Genomic DNA, 19,989 nt, shown 5'->3' on the forward strand with positions numbered 1-19,989 from the left:
CTGTCACTTCTACCCATGAGCAGCTCAATGAAGCATGTTCCATCCTTTCAACTCTTGTATATGTTGCCTGTTGATTTCGAATTGTGTCTGTATGTTCCAAGATGTTTACTATTCTCTATGTACTGACTGTACTCTCCAGCAACCAGCTGATATGCTGAGTTGGTCGACAGACAAAGACAAAAACATAATTAGTCAGTAATTCTTTAAGACACAGTATTGACCAAAAATATTACCCAGATGTTGAGACAAATTGCACACCTTTCCTCTCTCGTCCCATCAGGATGCTTCAAATATTCTGCTGTGAGTCGACCTTCTGAAGGAAATAGTATTACAAGAAACAAGGGCATTTGTTACCTTTACTTAACTACACAGAAAAGAATAATATTTTTCAGAGGAAGAAATAAACAGTTTATAAATAAGCATTTACATCATGTGTGCAATATTAATTAGAAGGTGTGCATATGTTATCACTTTTTTTTTTGCAATGTTGAAGAAACCTGTTACAGAATCTAAAGTTTTATTTTTAAATCACTGTTTTTTTGTAACAACATGTATGAAAGTGCACCACTGTGCTAGAGTCAAAACTAAGTTTTTCTCTGTTTTCTTACAACTGCGGCATTGAAATGACAGATTTCACCTGGGAAAGGTGAAATTTCCTTAAAACTATGTATCCCTATTCAGAAACAGTCATTACAGGGCAACTAACTGGATGCCCTTGAGTGTACGTCATTTAGTGAATTGAGTGGATTCTTTGAAGACAACAAGATTGTTGCTCATGAAGGGATTCAAACATATTAATCATAGACCCATAATACCACTATAAAGTCAGGAACAGAAGAGTAATGGAAGGAAAAACAGAACTTCAAGTATACTAGAGGAATGATCACTAGAGGAGCACATTGATAAATTATTTTTAGTTGTCTCTTGCATCTGGATAACCCAGAAGCTTTCCCTTTCCAAACATGGTCATGTGTGGTAGCCAAATGGCAAGTTCTATCATCAGATTGTTAAAAAAATCAACAGAGTTGAGACATTCCACTAATCTTGCTGACTACAAATTGTTGATGTGGTTTCTTGCAAATTGCATCTAGGAAATAAGTTATTTTAACAGCAGTAGTGAAAATATTTTGGTGGCCCAGTGACTTGTACTGCTCTCCTGTAATTCAAGGCCTCTTATGTCTGTACTGTTGATCCTTGGTCCCTCGTCTGGCGCATCAGAGTGTAGAACGTATATGAGGCATTTATTAGCTGCAACAGAATACACACAGCTGTGAGAGATGTTTATGAGGAATACAGCAATATTTAAGTTCATTTGTTGTGGTTTTCAGTCTGATGACTGAATTAGTATAGGTTTCCATACTAGTCTGTTCTGTGCAAATCTATTCATCTGTGCATAACTACTACAACCTACAGTCACTTAAACCTGTTTACAGTAGTCAACCCTTGGTCTCCCTCAGCAATATTTACCCCATCCTTTCTTCCGTTAGCAAATTAACTATTCTTTGATGTGTCAGTATATATCTTCTAAACCCTTATCTTCATTTAATCAAGCTGTATCATTCCATTTAAAAAGTTCATTGAATGGTGTATAAAACAAAGAAAAACAAACGTACTAACAAAATGCCTTTATTCGGCAACAAAGTAATGTCTACTTACTGTAACATGGTTGAAGGTAATCTGGACGTGAGCAGTTTTATACCAACACTGAATTCGGGGAAGCATTTATTTACGTATGATAGTTACATCAATAACTGTGGCAGTGCATTGCCTCCACACACATCGCATGGTGGCTTGTAGTGGAGTATACATGTTGATTAGATGTAGATGATATAATGCATTGGTTACATGTAGCGAAAACTTATATTGAAGTTTGAAATTGCTGCTTGCTGGTTTCCACAACTGCTTACTCCCATTTAAATCATATGCTGAACGTAAGCAGCAGCAGCAGAAATGTTCCAGGTTGTCAGGCCAATCGAGGTGACTGCTTTAGCTGCCTAATCATCATGGCGGAGGGCTGGTTGTACCACTGTGACCATGAGACAAAGCAAGCAATGGAAACATGTTGATTCACCAGGGCTTAAAAATGTGAAGACCTAACCATTAAGAGAGAAGGTGATACTTAATGTTTTTTTGGGGGACTGCCAAGATGGGCTACTAACAGACAATGCATTTAAGGGCCAAACAATCACAGAAGCACACTACTGAAATCTCAGGAAGAGTGAAGCTGTCCAAAGGACTGTCTTTGCTCTGTGACAACAGTGCAACTCATTCTGCAAAGGGCAGTCACACATATGCTGCTCCCCCCTCCCCCATAATGATATTTTGGTGACAAGGCACCCAGTGACTTCTTGGACGAAGAAACCATTGAATGGCATGTGTTTTCAGAATGAAGATACAATGGTTTTCAAGAGGAAGCATTTCTTGGACAGCCAAACTGCAGACTTCTACACTCAAGGTCTCTGTCATGCCATTTGTCATTCAGAAAATGTGTTGCATTGTAGAATGAATATGTGGACAGAACTAGCATCATCACCAACTCTCATGGTGGCAACTTGATTTTTTTTTCACATGTACACTATCAAGACATAGTCAACAACTTGGCCTTTTGTTGTATGGACAAAGGTAATAGGTGAAGCAAACATAAATTTCCTGGGCTTGTCTTCATGGCAACATCTCAACAACCAGGAAGACAGATTTCATAAAAGAATAAATTTTCCTAAGGAATTAGGGGAATGATACACTCTTAATAGAGAAATCAACAACCTATTCCTTGAAAAAAAATGTTTTACAAGGCATGGCACATGCGATTAATCACCAACAGTCAGATAGTGGAAATTCGCAGTTCACCAAACAGAAGACGCTTCATGTGGCTGCATTGATTAGACAGAATTTGTAGTGATTGTGCGTCAAGGTGTAGAACTGCTTAACTCTTATAGTGATTACACTTAGGCATAATATCTTTGACTTTTTTATTCCTTGTTTCATTTAATTATTCTGTTATTGATTTTTCACATTGATGCACTCTCAGATTGCATTGAATGAACATGCTATGGAATGAATTTTGCCATAAAGTTAATTTGTCATGAATCAGAACATTTTTAGTGACCTTGATGTGATTGTATGTGACAGCCAACATAAACTAATGTAGTATTCATACTGAGTCATTTCAAACATCAAGTGCAAATGGACTGTGCATCATCCATGAACTGCATTGTTGACATACTTTGAATATCAAGAGCCGATCAACAATGCCGTGCGCCATCTTTGTACCGAGGTTTCACATCAGACCCAGCACCATCCCTCGACGAGCCCCTCAGCGCTTCGGTTAATTGAGTCACTGTCAGACCACCACCTTTTAGGCAGAAGAATCCCATTCTATGGTTTGCGTAACTATAAGAGTCACAGCTGATAAAACTAAAAGCTGTTTTACAATACACGTGTGACTCTCACAAGAAAGTCATTGTCTACTGCAGCACTCCATGTGATAGAACGTCCAACCACAAAAAAGTGTTTAAACGGGAAGTGTCTGTCACTTTGTCTGCTTAACACATTTGCTGTGTTTGTTAACAATGTCCAGCATGTGAATTGTTGCTTTAGTTCACTTTTGAGTCTTTTGGGTATTTTATGTCTCTTTCTAAGGGCACTACATTTATTTGTACTTTAGATGGACACTATTGTTCTGAATAACCACATGTGCCAGAACAAAGATGCAGAATGCAAGAGCAGAGAAGACGGCGAGGAAATGTCGGCCAGCAGTATGTGGAATTGGACCATGCCGCGCCAAGAGTGACACTTGGAAGAAGTGAATATAAAGCCACTGTTCCTAGCCTTGGCTTCTCAGATCAGACCAGTCTGCAACAGACATTTGTGCTACACTATCTGACTGTTGTGATCCGTACAAAGTGCATACTTGGATTTTGTGTATAGCAAGAACTTTACTGTTTTCATGTCGCCTCTCACTAGCGACATTTGCTGTAATTAAAGTTAAGTATTGTCAATTTGCTTTCTAGAAATAAAACTACTAATGTTATTTGTTTGAACTGTTGTATAGCATTCTGAGAACACATCATCCTTTAGGTGCCCTGTAAGCAACAAGTGGGCAAAGAACCCACAACTGGCAACGAGGATGGGATAAACAAACTACGTGCCTGCCGGCCACAAACTTCTGTTTTTTTGTTGCTGGCGCATTGATTCTCTCTTGTCTGTACTTTGCAGGGGCGCATATTACTTTTAACTGTTTGTTGTCATTATTACTAATAAGTGTTTTCAGGTGGGCATTGCCGAAAATTTCTTTGATTTTGTCGTTTGCCTTGTATATTTCTTTTGCACATGTTTCTTCCAACATGCCCACCAATCTTGTCCCACCCTCTGCTCAGGCGCCTCAACTGCAAGTGTTAGATGCCACACAGCTAATGCAGATGTTTCGCTCTCAGATGAGCCAGATTTCTACCCTGCTCAACACAGTGCAGCAGCTACTCGCCAGCGCTGTGCACCCTACGGAATAAGCACTGCCTACTACAGCTGCTGTAACACTTTTTGGACAGTTTTTTGAACAGGAAGAGGAACGGTTTGAGTGGCTCTCACAGTTTGAGGTGCAAGTCGGTGCCCACAATATACCAGGAACTGTGAAACTTTGTTATCTATTATCAATGGTAGGAAGAACAGTGTTCCGCCTCATTCAAAAACTTTTTCCTAGTGCCCCTCCGAGTGAACTGTCTTATGACCAAGTAGTAACATCACTAACAAACTATTATGATCAGCAAGTGAATGTGGTAGCAGCTTGGTATCAATTCTTCAATTGCAAAATGGTCCAAACAGACTTAAAACAGGTGGGTAACAGATTTGCAAGGTATGAGAATGACATGCAAATTTAAATGTGCTTGCAGTGCTTTATATTCAGACATTATGTTGCGTGATGCGATTGTGTACAGTGTTCCTCATGACAAAATCGGAGAACAAATTTTGAAACAGTCCGATCCATCATTTCAGCAGGTAGCGCAAATATTGGATTAGTAAGATTCCGGTGCCTTGTCGGCTCATATGCTTAAGCAGCCAATTATTTGCGGGTTGAGTCCCTTAGTTGTGATCACCCCATTCCGGACCTGCAGCTTGCGCTAGCCAAGCCGAGTAAACAGCCTTCAATGCCGCAAAAGCAGTTGGGTAAACAGGCAGCTACACAGGCGAACAGAATTAAATCTTGCCCTAAGTGTTATACACAGCACAAATGCCAAGACAGCCTCTCCTGACAAGCTCAGTGTTATGCTTGTGGTAGGAAAGGACATGTGCAATCCATATGTTTTCCACAGAACAAACAAAAGAATTCAGTCCACTCACAAAAATATAGTCACAAGGCCCATGTCATGCATGCAGTATATTCCAAGTCTGCAACTAACAAGCGTGCAGATTCATCAGATATATGTCAGTCAAACAAACTTTTTCTTCATTTACTTATTTGTGGGAAACGTGTTAAATTTCAGTTGGACACGGGTGATTCTGTCACATTGCTCAGTCGTCGCACATATGGCCTGTTAGGCTCCTCATGCCTGTCTAAAACTAGCACACAACTCACAGCTTATAATGGACAAGACATTCCCGTTCTCAGAATGTGTACTTTGTCTATTATGTATTGCTTGAATATGCAAACAGTGACTTTTACAGTGCTACAATCACGCAAGTCTTGATTCTTTTGATTTATTTGGCTTTAACATTCAGGAGCCCCCCCCCCCCCCCAATGAACCATGGACCTTGCCGTTGGTGGGTAGGCTTTCGAGCCTCAGCGATACAGATAGCCGTACCGAAGATGCAACCACAACAGAGGGATATCTGTTGAGAGGCCAGACAAACGTGTGGTTCGTGAAGAGGGGCAGCAGCCTTTTCAGTAGTTGCAGGGGCAACAGGCTGGATGATTGACTGATCTGGTCTTGTAACACTAACCAAAACAGCCTTTCTGTGCTGGTAGTGCAAACGGCTGAAAGCAAGGGGAAACTACAGCCGTAATTTTTCCCAAGGGCATGCAGCTTTACTGTATGGTTAAATGATGATGGCATCCTCTTGGAGGACGGAGGTAAAATAGTCCCCCATTCGGATCTCCGGGCGGGGACTACTCAGGAGGACGTCATTATCAGGAGAAAGAAAATGGGTTCTACGGATCGGAGCGTGGAATGTCAGATCCCTTAATCGGGCAGGTAGGTTAGAAAATTTAAAAAGGGAAATGGATAGGTTAAAGTTAGATATAGTGGGAATTAGTGAAGTTTGGTGGCAGGAGGAACAAGTCTTTTGGCCAGGTGAATACAGGGTTATCAATACAAATTCAAATAGGGGGAATACAGGAGGAGGTTTAATAATGAATAAAAAAAAATAGGAATGTGGTTAAGCTACTACAAACAGCATAGTGAACGCATTATTGTTGCCAAGATAGACACGAAGCCCACGCCTACTACAGTAATACAAGTTTATATGCCAACTAGCTCTGCAGATGACGAAGAAATTGAAGAAATGTATGACGAAATAAAAGAAATTATTCAGAGAGTGAAGTGAGACGAAAATTTAATAGTCCTGGGTGACTGGAATTCGGTAGTAGGAAAAGGGAGAGAAGGAAACGTAGTAGGTGAATATGGATTGGGGCTAAGAAATGAAAGAGGAAGCCGCCTGGTAGAATTTTGCACAGAGCACAACTTAATAATAGCTAACACTTGGTTCAAGAATCATAAAAGAAGGCTGTATACATGGAAGAAGCCTGGAGATACTGACAGGTTTCAGATAGATTATATAATGGTAAGAAAGAGATTTAGGAATCAGGTTTTAAATTGTAGGACATTTCCAGGGGCAGATGTGGACTCTTGACCACAATCTACTGGTTATGAACTGTAGATTAAAGCTGAAGAAACTGCAAAAAGGTGGGAATTTGACATGGGATCTGGATAAACTGACTAAACCAGAGGTTGTACAGAGTTTCAGGGGGAGTGTAAGGGAACAAATGGCAGGAATGGGGGAAAGAAATACAGTCGAAGAAGAGTGGGTAGCTTTGAGGGATAAAGTAGTGAAGGCAGCAGAGGATCAAGTAGGTAAAAAGACAAGGGCTAGTAGAAATCCTTGGGTAACAGAAGAAATATTGAATTTAACTGATGAAAGGAGAAAATATAAAAATGCAGTAAATGAAGCAGGCAAAAAGGAATACAAACGTCTCAAAAATGAGATCAACAGGAAGTGCAAAATGGCTAAGCAGGGATGGCTAGAGGACAAATGTAAGGATGTAGAGGCTTATCTCACTAGGGGTAAGATAGATACTGCCTACAGAAAAATTAAAGAGACATTTGGAGAAAAGAGAACCACTTGCAAGAATATCAAGGGCTCTGATGGAAACCCACTTCTAAACAAAGAAGGGAAAGCAGAAAAGTGTAAGGAATATATAGAGGGTCTATACAAGGGCGATGTACTTGAGGACAATATTATGGGTTCCGCATCTTGTTGTCGTGCGATAGTGTTCTCGCTTCCGGCACCCGGGTTCCCAGGTTCGATTCCAGGCGGGGTCAAGGATTTTCTCTGCCTCGTGATGGCAGGGTGTAGTGTTGTTCTTAGGTTAGTTAGGTTTAAGTAGTTCTAAGTTCTAGGCGATTGATGACCGTAGATGTTAAGTCCCATAGTGCTCAGAGCCATTTGAGGTAAGATACTGCGTGAAGAGTTTGACAGAGCACTGAAAGACCTGAGTCGAAACAAGGCCCCCGGAGTAGACAACATTCCATTAGAACTACTGACGGCCTTGGGAGAACCAGTCATGACAAAACTCTACCAGCTGGTGAGCAAGATGTATGAGACAGGTGAAATACCCTCAGACTTCAAGAAGAATATAATAATTCCAATCCCAAAGAAAGCAGGTGTTGACAGATGTGAAAATTACCGAACTATCAGTTTAATCAGTCACAGCTGCAAAATACAAGCGTGAATTCTTTACAGATGAATGGAAAAACTAGTAGAAGCCAACCTCGGGGAAGATCAGTTTGGATTCAGTAGAAATATTGGAACACGTGAGGCAATACTGACCCTATGACTTATCTTAGAAGCTAGATTAAGGAAAGGCAAGCCTACGTTTCTAGCATTTGTAGACTTAGAGAAAGCTTTTGACAATGTTGACTGGAATACTCTCTTTCAAATTCTGAAGGTGGCAGAGGTAAAATATAGGGAGCGAAAGACTATTTACAATTTGTACAGAAACCAGATGGCAGTTATAAGAGTCGAGGGACATGAAAGGGAAGCAGTGGTTTGGGAAGGGAGTGACAGGGTTGTAGCCTGTCCCCGATGTTATTCAATCTGTATATTGAGCAAACAGTGAAGGAAACAAAAGAAAAATTCAGAGTAGGTATTAAAATCCATGGAGAAGAAATAAAAACTTTGAGGTTCGCCGATGACATTGTAATTCTGTCAGAAACAGCAAAGGACTTGGAAGAGCAGTTGAATGGAATGGTCAGTGTCTTGAAAGGAGGATATAAGATGAAGATCAACAAAAGCAAAACGAGGATAATGGAATGCAGTCGAATTAAGTCGGGTGATGCTGAGGATATTAGGTTATGAAATGAGACACTTAAAGTAGTAAAGGAGTTCTGCTATTTGGGGAGCAAAATAACTGATGATGGTAGAAGTAGAGAGGATATAAAATGTAGACTGGCAATGGGAAGGAAAGCGTTTCTGAAGAAGAGAAATTTGTTAACATCGAGTATAGATTTAAATGTCAGAAAATCATTTCTGAAAGTAATTGTATGGAGTGTAGCCATGTACTTAAGTGAAATATGGACGATAAATAGTTTAGACAAGAAGAGAATAGAAGCTTTCGAAATGTGGTGCTACAGAAGAATACTGAAGATAAGGTGGATAGATCACGTAACTAATGAGGAGGTATTGAATAGGATTGGGGAGAAGAGAAGTTTGTGGCACAACTTGACTAGAAGAAGGTATCGGTTGGTAAGACATGTTCTGAGACATCAAGGGATCACCAATATAGTATTGGAGGGCAGTGTGGAGGGTAAAAATCTTAGAGGGAGACCAAGAGAGGAATACACCAAGCAGATTCAGAAGGATGTAGGTTGCAGTAGGTACTGGGAGATGAAGCAGCTTGCACAGAATAGAGTAGCATGGAGAGCTGCATCAAACCAGTCTCAGGACTGAAGACCACAACAACAACAGCAACAACATTCAGGATAATGTCGTCAGTGTCTGCATTCAATGCGAAAGCAGTGCAGTTAGGTTGCTAAAAGAATTCCTGAATCTCTTTTCCTCCGAATAAAACTCGTGCTCTGGTGGGGAGCGCCAAAGATGATCTCGGTTTGAAGAAGGCCGGCGTGTACCAGATTCCGTGTCAATGTTGCAAGTCATATGTTGGTCAGACAATGCGTACCGTCGAGGATCGATGCCATGAACATCAGAGGCACACTTGACTGATGTATCCAAGCAAGTCAGCAGTCGCTGAACATTGTTTGTCAGAAAATCACGCTATGGAGTATGAACGCACGAGGATTCTGGTACAGATGTCGAGATACTGGAACAACGTTGTTAGAGAGGACATCGAAATTCGCACCAATGACAACCACTGTGGCTATAATCTTAGCTAGGCTTGGGAACCAGCAATTGGATTAATCAAGAGTAAATCGGGCAAACATGTAGTTGTGACGACCACTGCGTACAGAGCCATCACTCCGACGTCATCTCAGACTGTGTCGCAATCTGTTCCACCGCACGACCGTGGCGCGGGGCGCTGACAGCGGAGGGAGCGCGCCGCGGGCGGAGGGTGTTTAAATCATCCGCCGCCGTGACCGAACCCAGTTCCCTCTGAGCAACCATAGCGTACGGATTTCCGTGCCGGCACATTCACAGCAGCTCAGTCTGTCAGTTCACCTGATGATGGCGACGTGTATGATCGCCAAAATATTGTGCCCGTTGGACACTGTAGGCCGGCAGTACACCCGTGGATATTTTGATTATCAAATACACTGGGAGAAACTCATGAATCATATCTTTTCTGAAGGTTTAGGCAAAGCTCACATTTTTGTTGCACATATTACACTGAAAGACAATGCTCATCTGAAATTTTGCTAGGCCAGAACTGTTCCCATTGCATTATGGGACAAAGTTGTCGCTGAACTTAAAGAATTGCAAGATAATGGAGTTATTGTGCCCATATCAGCTAGTCAGGGGGCAAGTCCACTGGTTTTGTTCTCCAAACCTCCAGCTCGCATTTGTGTCTTTGTTGACTTTAAATCTACAGTCAACCCACAAACTGTGATTGATACTTATCCATTGCCATGGTCAGAGGATCTCATGGACAGATTAGGCACTGGACGCTATTTTTGAAAAATTGATTTGCGTGACGCGTATCTTCAAATACCGCTCCAAGAAGAATCTCAAACAGTGTGTGTAGTAAATACTCATTTGGTCCTGTTTAAATATTTGCTGTTGCCTTTTGGCAATGCTTCCGCACCCGCCATTTCCCAGTGGTAGTTGGAAGAGCTGACTGCACAAGTGCCAAACTGTTCAAACTATTTGGACAACACTGCGGTAGCAGGTTGTATACCTGAAGATCATATTGCAAATTTATGAGCTTTGTTTCATGTGTTGTCTGATGCAGGACTAAAGTGTAGACTGGACAAGTTTGAGTTTTTTAAACCTGAGTTGCAGTATCTTGGTCATGTCATAAACAGTCAAGGTGTACATCCCCTTCAGTCGCAATTGTTAGCCATACGAGATTTGCCAGTTCCTCACAATATCACAGAATTGCAGTCAGTTTCAGGGAAAATTAACTATTATATTTGATTCATGCCGAATGCTGCACAAATTGCAGCTCCTTTGCATTGCTTGTGTTGCAAGAATGTCCCTTTTGTTTGGACAGATGAGTGCCAAGTAGTTTTCCAAAAACTTAAAGATGGACAAACTTCATTCCCCACACACCAGGGATCAAGCATTGCAACTGCTTCTCATCTCATATCGCTTGCACCCGTGAGATGGACCATCGCCGGGGGAATTGCTTCACAGCTGCCACCATCGCACACTGCTCCACCCTCTTCAGCATCTGGCGCCATAGGAAGGCCACAAGTACTGCTTCGCATCATATGATATTATGTCTTACAGAATTTTTTGCCGCAGCAGACAGTGGATACGATACGAGATCGTCCGTCGACTTGGCACTTGCATGTATCTTCTATCAGGTCCATGTGGCTTTCAGTGCCGCCATCAAAATCAACTTTGTCTCTGTCATGTACTCAATGATCTTTCAGTCTCTTCCTCCAGATTCATGGGTCCAGAGGGCAGTGCGACCACAGCAGTCACCAGAGGGTGTCATCATGACACCTCTGGACTACCCTGTGGAGACGGACCCTTCGTCTCCTCCACCTCCTCTCATCCTTCCAATGAAGCTGGACCCACCCATATCACAGCAGTTGCTGCCTTCTTCGTCTAGATGTGTTGACACCCCTGCAGTCACAGCTTCTGGCCCATCGAGGCACCTACACTGCTGCATTCCCGCGGTGGTCGCACTCCATTACACAACGCTGGTCTATTGTTTGGGGGGAGGAATGTTCTGGCATAACCACAAGTGCTGGAACGAAGATGCGGAACAGAAGGGCATAGAAGGCAGTGAGGAAACATCAGCCAGTGGTGTGTGGAATAGGACCACACTGCGCCAAGAGCGACACCTGGAAAAAGTGAATATAAACGCCACTCCTGTTAGCCTCGGCCACTCAGATCAGGCCAGTCTGCAATGGACATTTGTGCTACGCTATCTGATTGTCGTGATCCGTATGAGGAGCTTACTTGGACTTTGTGTACAGCAAGAACTTTACTGATTTCTTGTCGCCTCTCACTAGTGACATTTGCTGTAATTAAAATTAAGTATTGTCAGTTTGCTTTCTAGAAATAAAACTACTAATTTTATTTGTTTGAATTGTTGTATAGCACTCCGAGAATGCAACATCCTGTAGGCACCGTATAAGCAAGCAACGAGTGTGCGAGACCCCACAGCTATAATGCTGCATTTAATTGTTTTCACACAGTTTATATGAAACTATAAGTCGCTCACATGTGTAAACTCCCTCATTGTAAAAGCCACTTAAATACTTTCAGAAGACAAGGCTCAAAAGGATGGAAGAAGATGTTACCTTGGTCTTATTACCATAGCTGCAGCTTTCATTATAAAGTAAAAATCAGAAGAAAGGTGCGGCGAAAATAGAAGCTGCTGCGTTTGACTGTGGCTTCAAAGAAGGAACGAGGAAAAGGACTGTTATTCCTTATTGATAAAGGAGTTGAGGCTGGAGGAACCACTACAGTTTAAAATTTTGTTTCGACAAGCTGTCATCATCCACTTCGCCTGAGAGAAGCAATTTCACCAAGCAGAAAGCAAGACTTTAATTTTGTGTTTTCATATGACTGTTTGTTCAACTATATTAGGTGACAGATGTCATATTTTATTACTTTCCAGCTGAACAGTTACATTGCGACTTCTGGTGACTGGCAAATCTTACAAGAGCTTGTCGTTTGCACATCCTATTTCAGTTTCGAGTCTATCTAAACCGATAATAGGTGTATGGTGTGAAATCTGCAACTCTTTGAGGGATAAATATTTGAAGGTACTTGTTTCCTGTATTTCTGAATAAAAAAAAGTGAGAACTTTCACTTCACTTCTTCTTTCTTATGAGCTCCAACAGCTGAAGAGGAATGGCTTAGAATAGCAGCAACTTTTGATAAATTGTGTAACCGAGATAAAGCTTCAAATAATACTTACCGAAAATTGCAGATATTTCACGTGTTAACTTTTGTGATGTGAACAACCTGCTGTATTATATTTCACTGAGCAGGAGCAAGGTACACAATTCACATAGAACTTCACGCCATTTGTCAGCTGTGCTCCCCACTTGGTCATCTGCCCATGGGCGAAGCACTTACATATGCATGAGAATAGGATCCGTCCTATTCCGCTGTCTGTTGATCATACGCATGAATCTTGTGCAAGTGGCCTCATCTACACAGTAGGTGCCAGCAGAAAGGTTGCATCATGGGTAATCTTGCAAGCTCATATGTCTCATGTGGAACAGGCTTAAGTACAGTTATTTTGTCACTGCACTTAATGAAGACATGACTGTTGAGGTGCAGGCTTTACCACCAATACATGACTCTGAAGATTGCCCTGGTCACGCCGTCTGTCACAGTCTGAGGCAAAATGCCTTGAGAAGTTGCTGTGAACAGAGGAGTTAGGAGACCACTACGAACACTAGCAATCAGTGCTGTTAATGAAGACATTCTAAGGAACATCCGGCTGTCATGTCTCCTGCTGAATGCACAATAGATCCTCACAGTATGCGCCAGAGAGCTTGATGCGTCAGCGCAGGCTATATGGTGGAGATGTACCTGACTGCAGTGGTAGCGACTGTTGGCTTTCCAGCAAATTCTCTTATAGCACCACTATAGATGCAGATCGCGGAGCTCACTGCATAACAGAATGAAGGTCTTCATTACTGGATGACTTGGCTGCTGGTAAACCTATTGATGTATAAGGTCATGCTCCACGAAATTCTTCTCTTCCTAACGTTTAATCCGAAACTGCTCTGAACATATTCAGAGGCAGAGGAGCAAAGATGTCCAGTGCTGTTCTGGACACAATGTTAGCAACAGAAGAGTTTTGTGGACCATGAACTGGCTCATTGCATAATTCACGGCACTATGAACATGATATTCTTGTCATCAACCTCAATGATACTGCTCACCACAGAATGTTTGGACCTCAGGCAAAGAAATGTATTCTGCCATGCAAGGTAGGAAACGTGACAGGAAGTCAGTAATGATGGAGACTGGCTTTCTGTACAGCAGCTGTTCTCTGTTGATCACCGATCTCTATACCAAACTCCAGTTTTTGGTGGATACGAGTGCAGATGTGTCTGTTTATCCATCCACAGATCTGCCTCTTTGTAGCTTTGACACCCGCTGATCTACAATACTGGTCATCTGACACGTGCACTAAACCTAGGCCAACGTCATAATTTTGAGTAGCAATTTATCAAAGCAAATGTGACACATCCCATATGAGAAGCCTGGTATTTTATGACCTGCTACCCGACCTCAGACATTGTCGACTACTTGATACTACCATCAATCTGGCCAGTCAATTAAGTGTATGTTGTATGGACGGTACAGCTGTCCGGATGACCCTGGTAACTCCCATTCATAGAACTTCTTAAGCAGTTCCTGGAGATCAGAAGGCAGCTACTGACACTAGCATCAGTATGCCATTCAACAGTGCTTTACATTCTTACCTCACCCCTTGACACTCAAGAAGCTGAAGTAGCTAATCTTGTACAGGACATCTACCAACCACCAAGCAGCGGCTGGGCCTCACTGCTACACGTAGTGCCCAGAATGAACAATGGATGGCATCCTTGGGGTGATTATTGACAGCTATAGGCAAGGACTCTTACAGACTGCCACTCAGTACTGCACATCGAGGACTTTACTGTTAACATCTGTGGTAAGCATAACTTCTCCACCTTAGACTTGCTGAGTGCATATTATCAGGTACTGGTAGTACCACAAGATATTGCTAAAACCGCTGTCCCCAATCCATTTGGCCTCTTTGAGTTTATAAGGATGTCATTCGGGTTGTGTAATGCCATTCAAACTATCCAGTGTTTCATGGATGAAGTGATGAGAGACCTGGACATCTGTTATGTGTACATTGGTGATGTGTAAGCTATGTCCAGTTCTGAAGCTGAACATCTGCGTGAGATATTCTCATGCCTTCATTTGCTTTACAACCCTTCTGAATGTTTCTTTACAGCTTCAAAAATCTACATCTTGGGCTACACAGTTAAAGCCCATGGAATTTGGCTGCCATGAGACGAGATAGACATAATAGGTAATTATCCACAACTGGTGGTTGTTCATGAATTGCGGACATTTCTAGGCCTTACCAACTTCTAATGTCACTGTGTGTGGAACCATGCATTGTTAGCTGCACCTCTGAATTATCTTCAACACTGTTCACACAGACCAAGTGACAGACTGCTGTATAATAATGAAGCAGAGACAGCTTTGAATAATGTAAAGACTGCCATCACCAAGGCCGTTCTGTTGGTACACCACATTCTGCGATCACCGCTTGTGTTAATGGTTATGTGCCAGCAACAGTAATAAGTGCCTGCTACAACAGCAGGTAGATGATCTGTGACAACCTTTGGCACTCTGTAGTAAAAAGCTACCTGCTTTACAGCAAAACTGGTCTGTGGCAGTGAACCGTATATGGAGTATGCTTCTATCAAGCTATTCAGATACGTGCTTGAAGGTAGACACTTCACTCTCATCATGGACCACAAAGCACTGGTGTGCATTTAGTCAACACCTGGAGAAGGCTTTGCCATGCCAGCTTTGTGATTTGGACTTCGTAGGACAGTTTACGAACAACATTGTCCATTGGAGGGAGTGCTTAATTTACCAGCATTTGCTCTGGGATACCAGCAGATGCTCTCTCACATTGAAGTGATCTCAAGTGCAATTGATTATGAGGCCTCTGCACAACAATCCAATGACGAACTGCAAGATGTATTGTCATGGCCATCTTAGTCTTCTGCTCTGTTGCAGTTAAGTGCCACCAAATAATATGCTGTTGTACTGTGACGTTTCCACACTGTAGCCATGACCTTCGTGACTCACAGTTTTTGACAGCAAGCAATTGCATTGCCTGTTTCATCCTGGTGGCTGTGCTACAGTGTAGTTGATGAAAGGAAGTTGTGTGGCCTAACACAGACAAAGGATAAGATATTTTTGCACCAATACATAGCATGTCAGTGTAAAAAAAAAAAAATCGCTTGCTGTGGAAGTGCACTCCTTGGTACATTCAGTCCCCTAATCAATGATTTGAATGCATCAACATAGACATTATTGGATCATTGCTACCATCAGAAGGATGTACTTAATGTCATACCACCATAAACTGATTCACTGGCTGGCCGGATGCACTCCTTACATCCGAGAACACTGCCAACACTGTCATAACTGCATGTCCATTTCAGCATACCATTGTACATTTCCACCAACCAGGACGGGGAGCTCGAATCATATCTGTTCGAGACACTTGCCACCATGTCAAGCACACAGCGCATCCAGACAGCTGATTATCATCGGGTAGCAAATGGTTTGGAGGGTCAAAGCATCTCTTTGGTGTCCCAAGTCACACCACTGGACTGAGAGACTACCGACCATGCTACTGGGCATTCACACAACCATTGATAATTATATGAAAACAATCACAACTGACCTAGTCTTTAGCCAACCAGCAAGATTACCTGGTGAGTTCCTCTTCAATGTACTGGAAACTATCCTTGATGCATAAGGCTTTGTCATCAAGCTATGCTCACAGATACGGCAACTTTTGCGTATTGCAATAAGAGAGGAAAAGACTCATAATCGATTCATCTTTGTCAATTTGTCGAACTGCAAACAAGTGTTCAATTGACGTTACGTGCTACACAAACCTCTGCAATCACCATATGATCTACCTGCTACAGCAGAGAAGATAAAAGGTTTAGAGGTGACATCAAGGGAACACTAACAACAGTCTTCAGTGCTGCTCCCACAGAGGCACAAAAGATGCTCCCACAGAGGCATAAAAGACACCTACCACACCACCTACAGACACCATAGAACCACCAGCCACCCACAACTGACAACCTGCCAAAGAAATAGTGTCCTACCCCTGATGGCTCTACAACAGCAACAGCAGTCGTCATGCAATCTGGACATCACAGCAAGTTTAATTGCAAATATTGTTAGCACTAGGGAGGGGGAGTGATTTAGTGGTTGTTTAGTGGTTGTGCATCAAGATGGGGAAGCGTGCAAGTCGTACAGTGATTAAACTTAGATGTAATGTCTTGAATGCCGCCTTAAATTAATTTCTCATGGGCTGTAACAAAGTGATCAAACATTCTGTAAATGAACAAAAATATTTATGAAGAACACTTTATTTGTAATGAATGTTTCTCAATAAGAAATCCTTCTGACATTGAGTCAGTAAAATTGAAAGTTTATAGCTTAATCTCTTGAAAATTATAACATAATTTATGATATTGTATTTAATGCCTTACTAAAATAAAGGTGTGAGGATCATAATGAATACTATGTTATTCGTTCTATGCCCTCAATCCATCATAATTTGATACTTTTCTTTTCATATTAACGTCCTGTATTTGTGTCCTATGTGTAGCTCAAGGTTTTTGAATTCCAGTGGTCTCAACAACATTCAACTGGATTAGGTGAATGCTGGGGACTACCACATCGTCTAGGCTGTGACTTTCTTCAGATGCCCACTTAGAACAATATCTTCCAATGGGAGAAAATTAGAGGTGCAACAAAATTAAATCAAAACAAATCCTTGAATATTATACAAAAAGTTAAAGTTACAAATGGTGCAATTGTATCAAAAACCATAGATTTAAGACAAATTCAACCTATTCCTAAAGAAATAGGGTCATTCCATGCCAAGTGGTCTAGAGGCTCCCACATGACCCTCATGGATTCTGATGAAATTTTGTATGAACATTACACGTGTTCTCAATGAACACTGGTAAAGCTTCAGTTCCATAAATTCAATACTTGCTGAGATATAGTCACTTGTTTGAAACCATAGCACAGCTTCCTTGAGAGGAGATATCTCTGTAAGTATTTGCATGAAAGAAACAAAACTTGGTCATCTTATACAACTTTTAGAGCTCTTTAAAGTAAAATATTAAGAAAATGATTTCTGAGCAATTTTCATATAGATAATTTGAAGCAAAGAAAAGTAATTGTCGGATGGTTGACGATTTTTCAAAAAGTGCTAAAAATGGGTATTTTTAGTCAAATATTTCAAAAAAGTGTTTTCTCCAAACTCTTCTAAACTATGGTCATTAGAAAGAGCATATCCTAAACTATCTAGAAAAGTGGATTTGGTTTTGCAATGCAAGCATATAAGGCCCTAAAAAGAAGCATCATCAAAGAGGCACACTGGAAGTTTGAACACTTTTTCTGGCACTTAAATTATACTTGAAATCTTTTATTTTGCCTTATACATGTTTATTAATATCTGGGATAAGTGAAATAAGAAGTCCTGATGAATAGGACCTAGCTTAAGTCCAAATAGCAAAAGAATAAAAATAGAAACAATGTTATTTCTTAATTTCACCTCCCCCCCCCCCCCCTCTCTCTCTCTCTCTCTCTCTCTCTCTCTCTCTCTCTCTCTCTCTCTCTCTCTCACACACACACACACACACACACACACACACACACACACACACACACACACACACACACACAAAATTATTATTAAGAATGAATGTAAATCGTAAAATTTGCATAATCATCTAATTATTAGTTGCCTGTTTAATGAACAACACCAGCTTACTGATGGAAAATAAGTGTATAAATGAGTTGCTGTGGTCCATTGTGGCTTAACCACTGCTAGTTTCATTTCACCTGAGAAAACCAGCATTCCCATTGCCATAGGGGCCACGCCTGATAGCTTGGCAACAGCCACGGGTGGGTTTCTTTACCATAGGATCCCAAGCCTTATAAGGGTTTCTTTACACGGGTTCCCAAGCCTGATAGTAAAATTATTTAAGTGCCCTGTGTAAAATTAGAAGGCACTCTTGGGTTCCTTAGATTGTTTCCTCTAACCTATTTCAATTTTTGATATGCTACTTTAACTTTCTGATGAATATCAAGAGGAATGGTGTATTGCCGGCCAGACGAATTTACTGATGGAGCTGGAATAACTGCAATAATGTGGTGTTCCGGAACCCAGCACTTGTCACTTCTTGGTGGCCAATAAAATGAATTTGCTGGCCCATGTGGGTGCATAAAGTTTATTAATGCATTCCTTTGCTCTGTGGAGGTCTCTCAGATATTCCCAATCCACGACACGTTTTCATAGATGCATGCAACATATTGTCCTGGTTGGAGAGCAGACATTAATATGTCTCCTTCATTACTGTGACTCATTTTAGCTAGAAAAGATGAACAATCATTTGAAACTCTGCTGACCTGAATTGTTGTTTCATCAATAGGTAAAAAGTGATGATTTTATCTAGTGCCTGCTACAGTTTGTCCAAGTTTAAACCTCTCTTCTTGCGACACATTTTTTTTTTTTTGTTTCAATTTCATCTTTACTGACTAAAACAAATTTAATTCCATTAATGTTTTCAGAGCAGAGGTAAAACAGATCTAGGGGAGTAAGAATTTGTCCATTAAGTGGCCGTTGCAAGCTTGCACTTGCTGCTAACCACTTTGTTGTACCTCCAATCCCATCACACTTTGATTTCCCGTGACTAGTAGCAAAAAAATTCCATTCGGCTATCATTCCAAAATCACTCTTATGATAGCACAAATGTGGGAAATTCTTGAAATTTTTATATTGAGCACTGGAGCCATCACTGAAATAATGAATGTGGGATATCTGCGCAAACCATGCTTTTATATATTTGATGAGCTCCTTGATAAAAACATGAACTGTAATAGTATCATGCCGCAAACAATCACAAAAACATGAACTGTAATAGTATCATGCCGCAAACAATCACTGATAATGCAAAAACTTAAAGATTCTACTTTCTCATTTTGACAAATGGATGAATTGTTGCTTGACTATTGTCCCAGTGGAAGCCTTGCACAGCATCCTGAATGATAAACGAATAATTTTCTGCAAAATCCATTTCGACAACAAGCTCTTCATCTTTCAGATGACATTTAAGGGCTTTAAGATGCAATCTTTGATGCTTGGCAATGTAATGATGGCATGACAGACTCCATATTTTATTTTTTACATCTTCAATAAATTCACCCACTACCATTTGCTTCGTGTCCAGTGTGGCCCGATCGGTATGTATCCACTGCTTAAACACGATAACTTCCTGTGTCTCATGATCTAGGAAACAGCTGGCAATTTCAGATGCTATAGCTTGAGGCCCAGGACACCTTTCACAGTGATGT

The 19,989-nt window shown here is 41.2% G+C and overlaps 1 protein-coding gene across 1 annotated transcript in view; it reads right to left on the bottom strand.

Moving 5' to 3' along the window:
• Window positions 1-858: 858 nt before the first annotated feature.
• LOC126336453 (odorant receptor Or2-like) overlaps window positions 859-19,989 on the bottom strand; it is a 130,367-nt gene continuing 111,236 nt past the window's right edge. The window contains exon 6 of the mRNA XM_050000162.1: window positions 859-1,248. Coding sequence (XP_049856119.1) covers window positions 1,174-1,248 — 75 coding nt within the window. The 3' untranslated portion in view covers window positions 859-1,173. The remainder of the gene's footprint in view (window positions 1,249-19,989) is intronic.

The sequence above is a fragment of the Schistocerca gregaria genome, chromosome 2 (assembly GCF_023897955.1).
Source record: "Schistocerca gregaria isolate iqSchGreg1 chromosome 2, iqSchGreg1.2, whole genome shotgun sequence".
Classification (NCBI taxonomy): domain Eukaryota; kingdom Metazoa; phylum Arthropoda; class Insecta; order Orthoptera; family Acrididae; genus Schistocerca; species Schistocerca gregaria.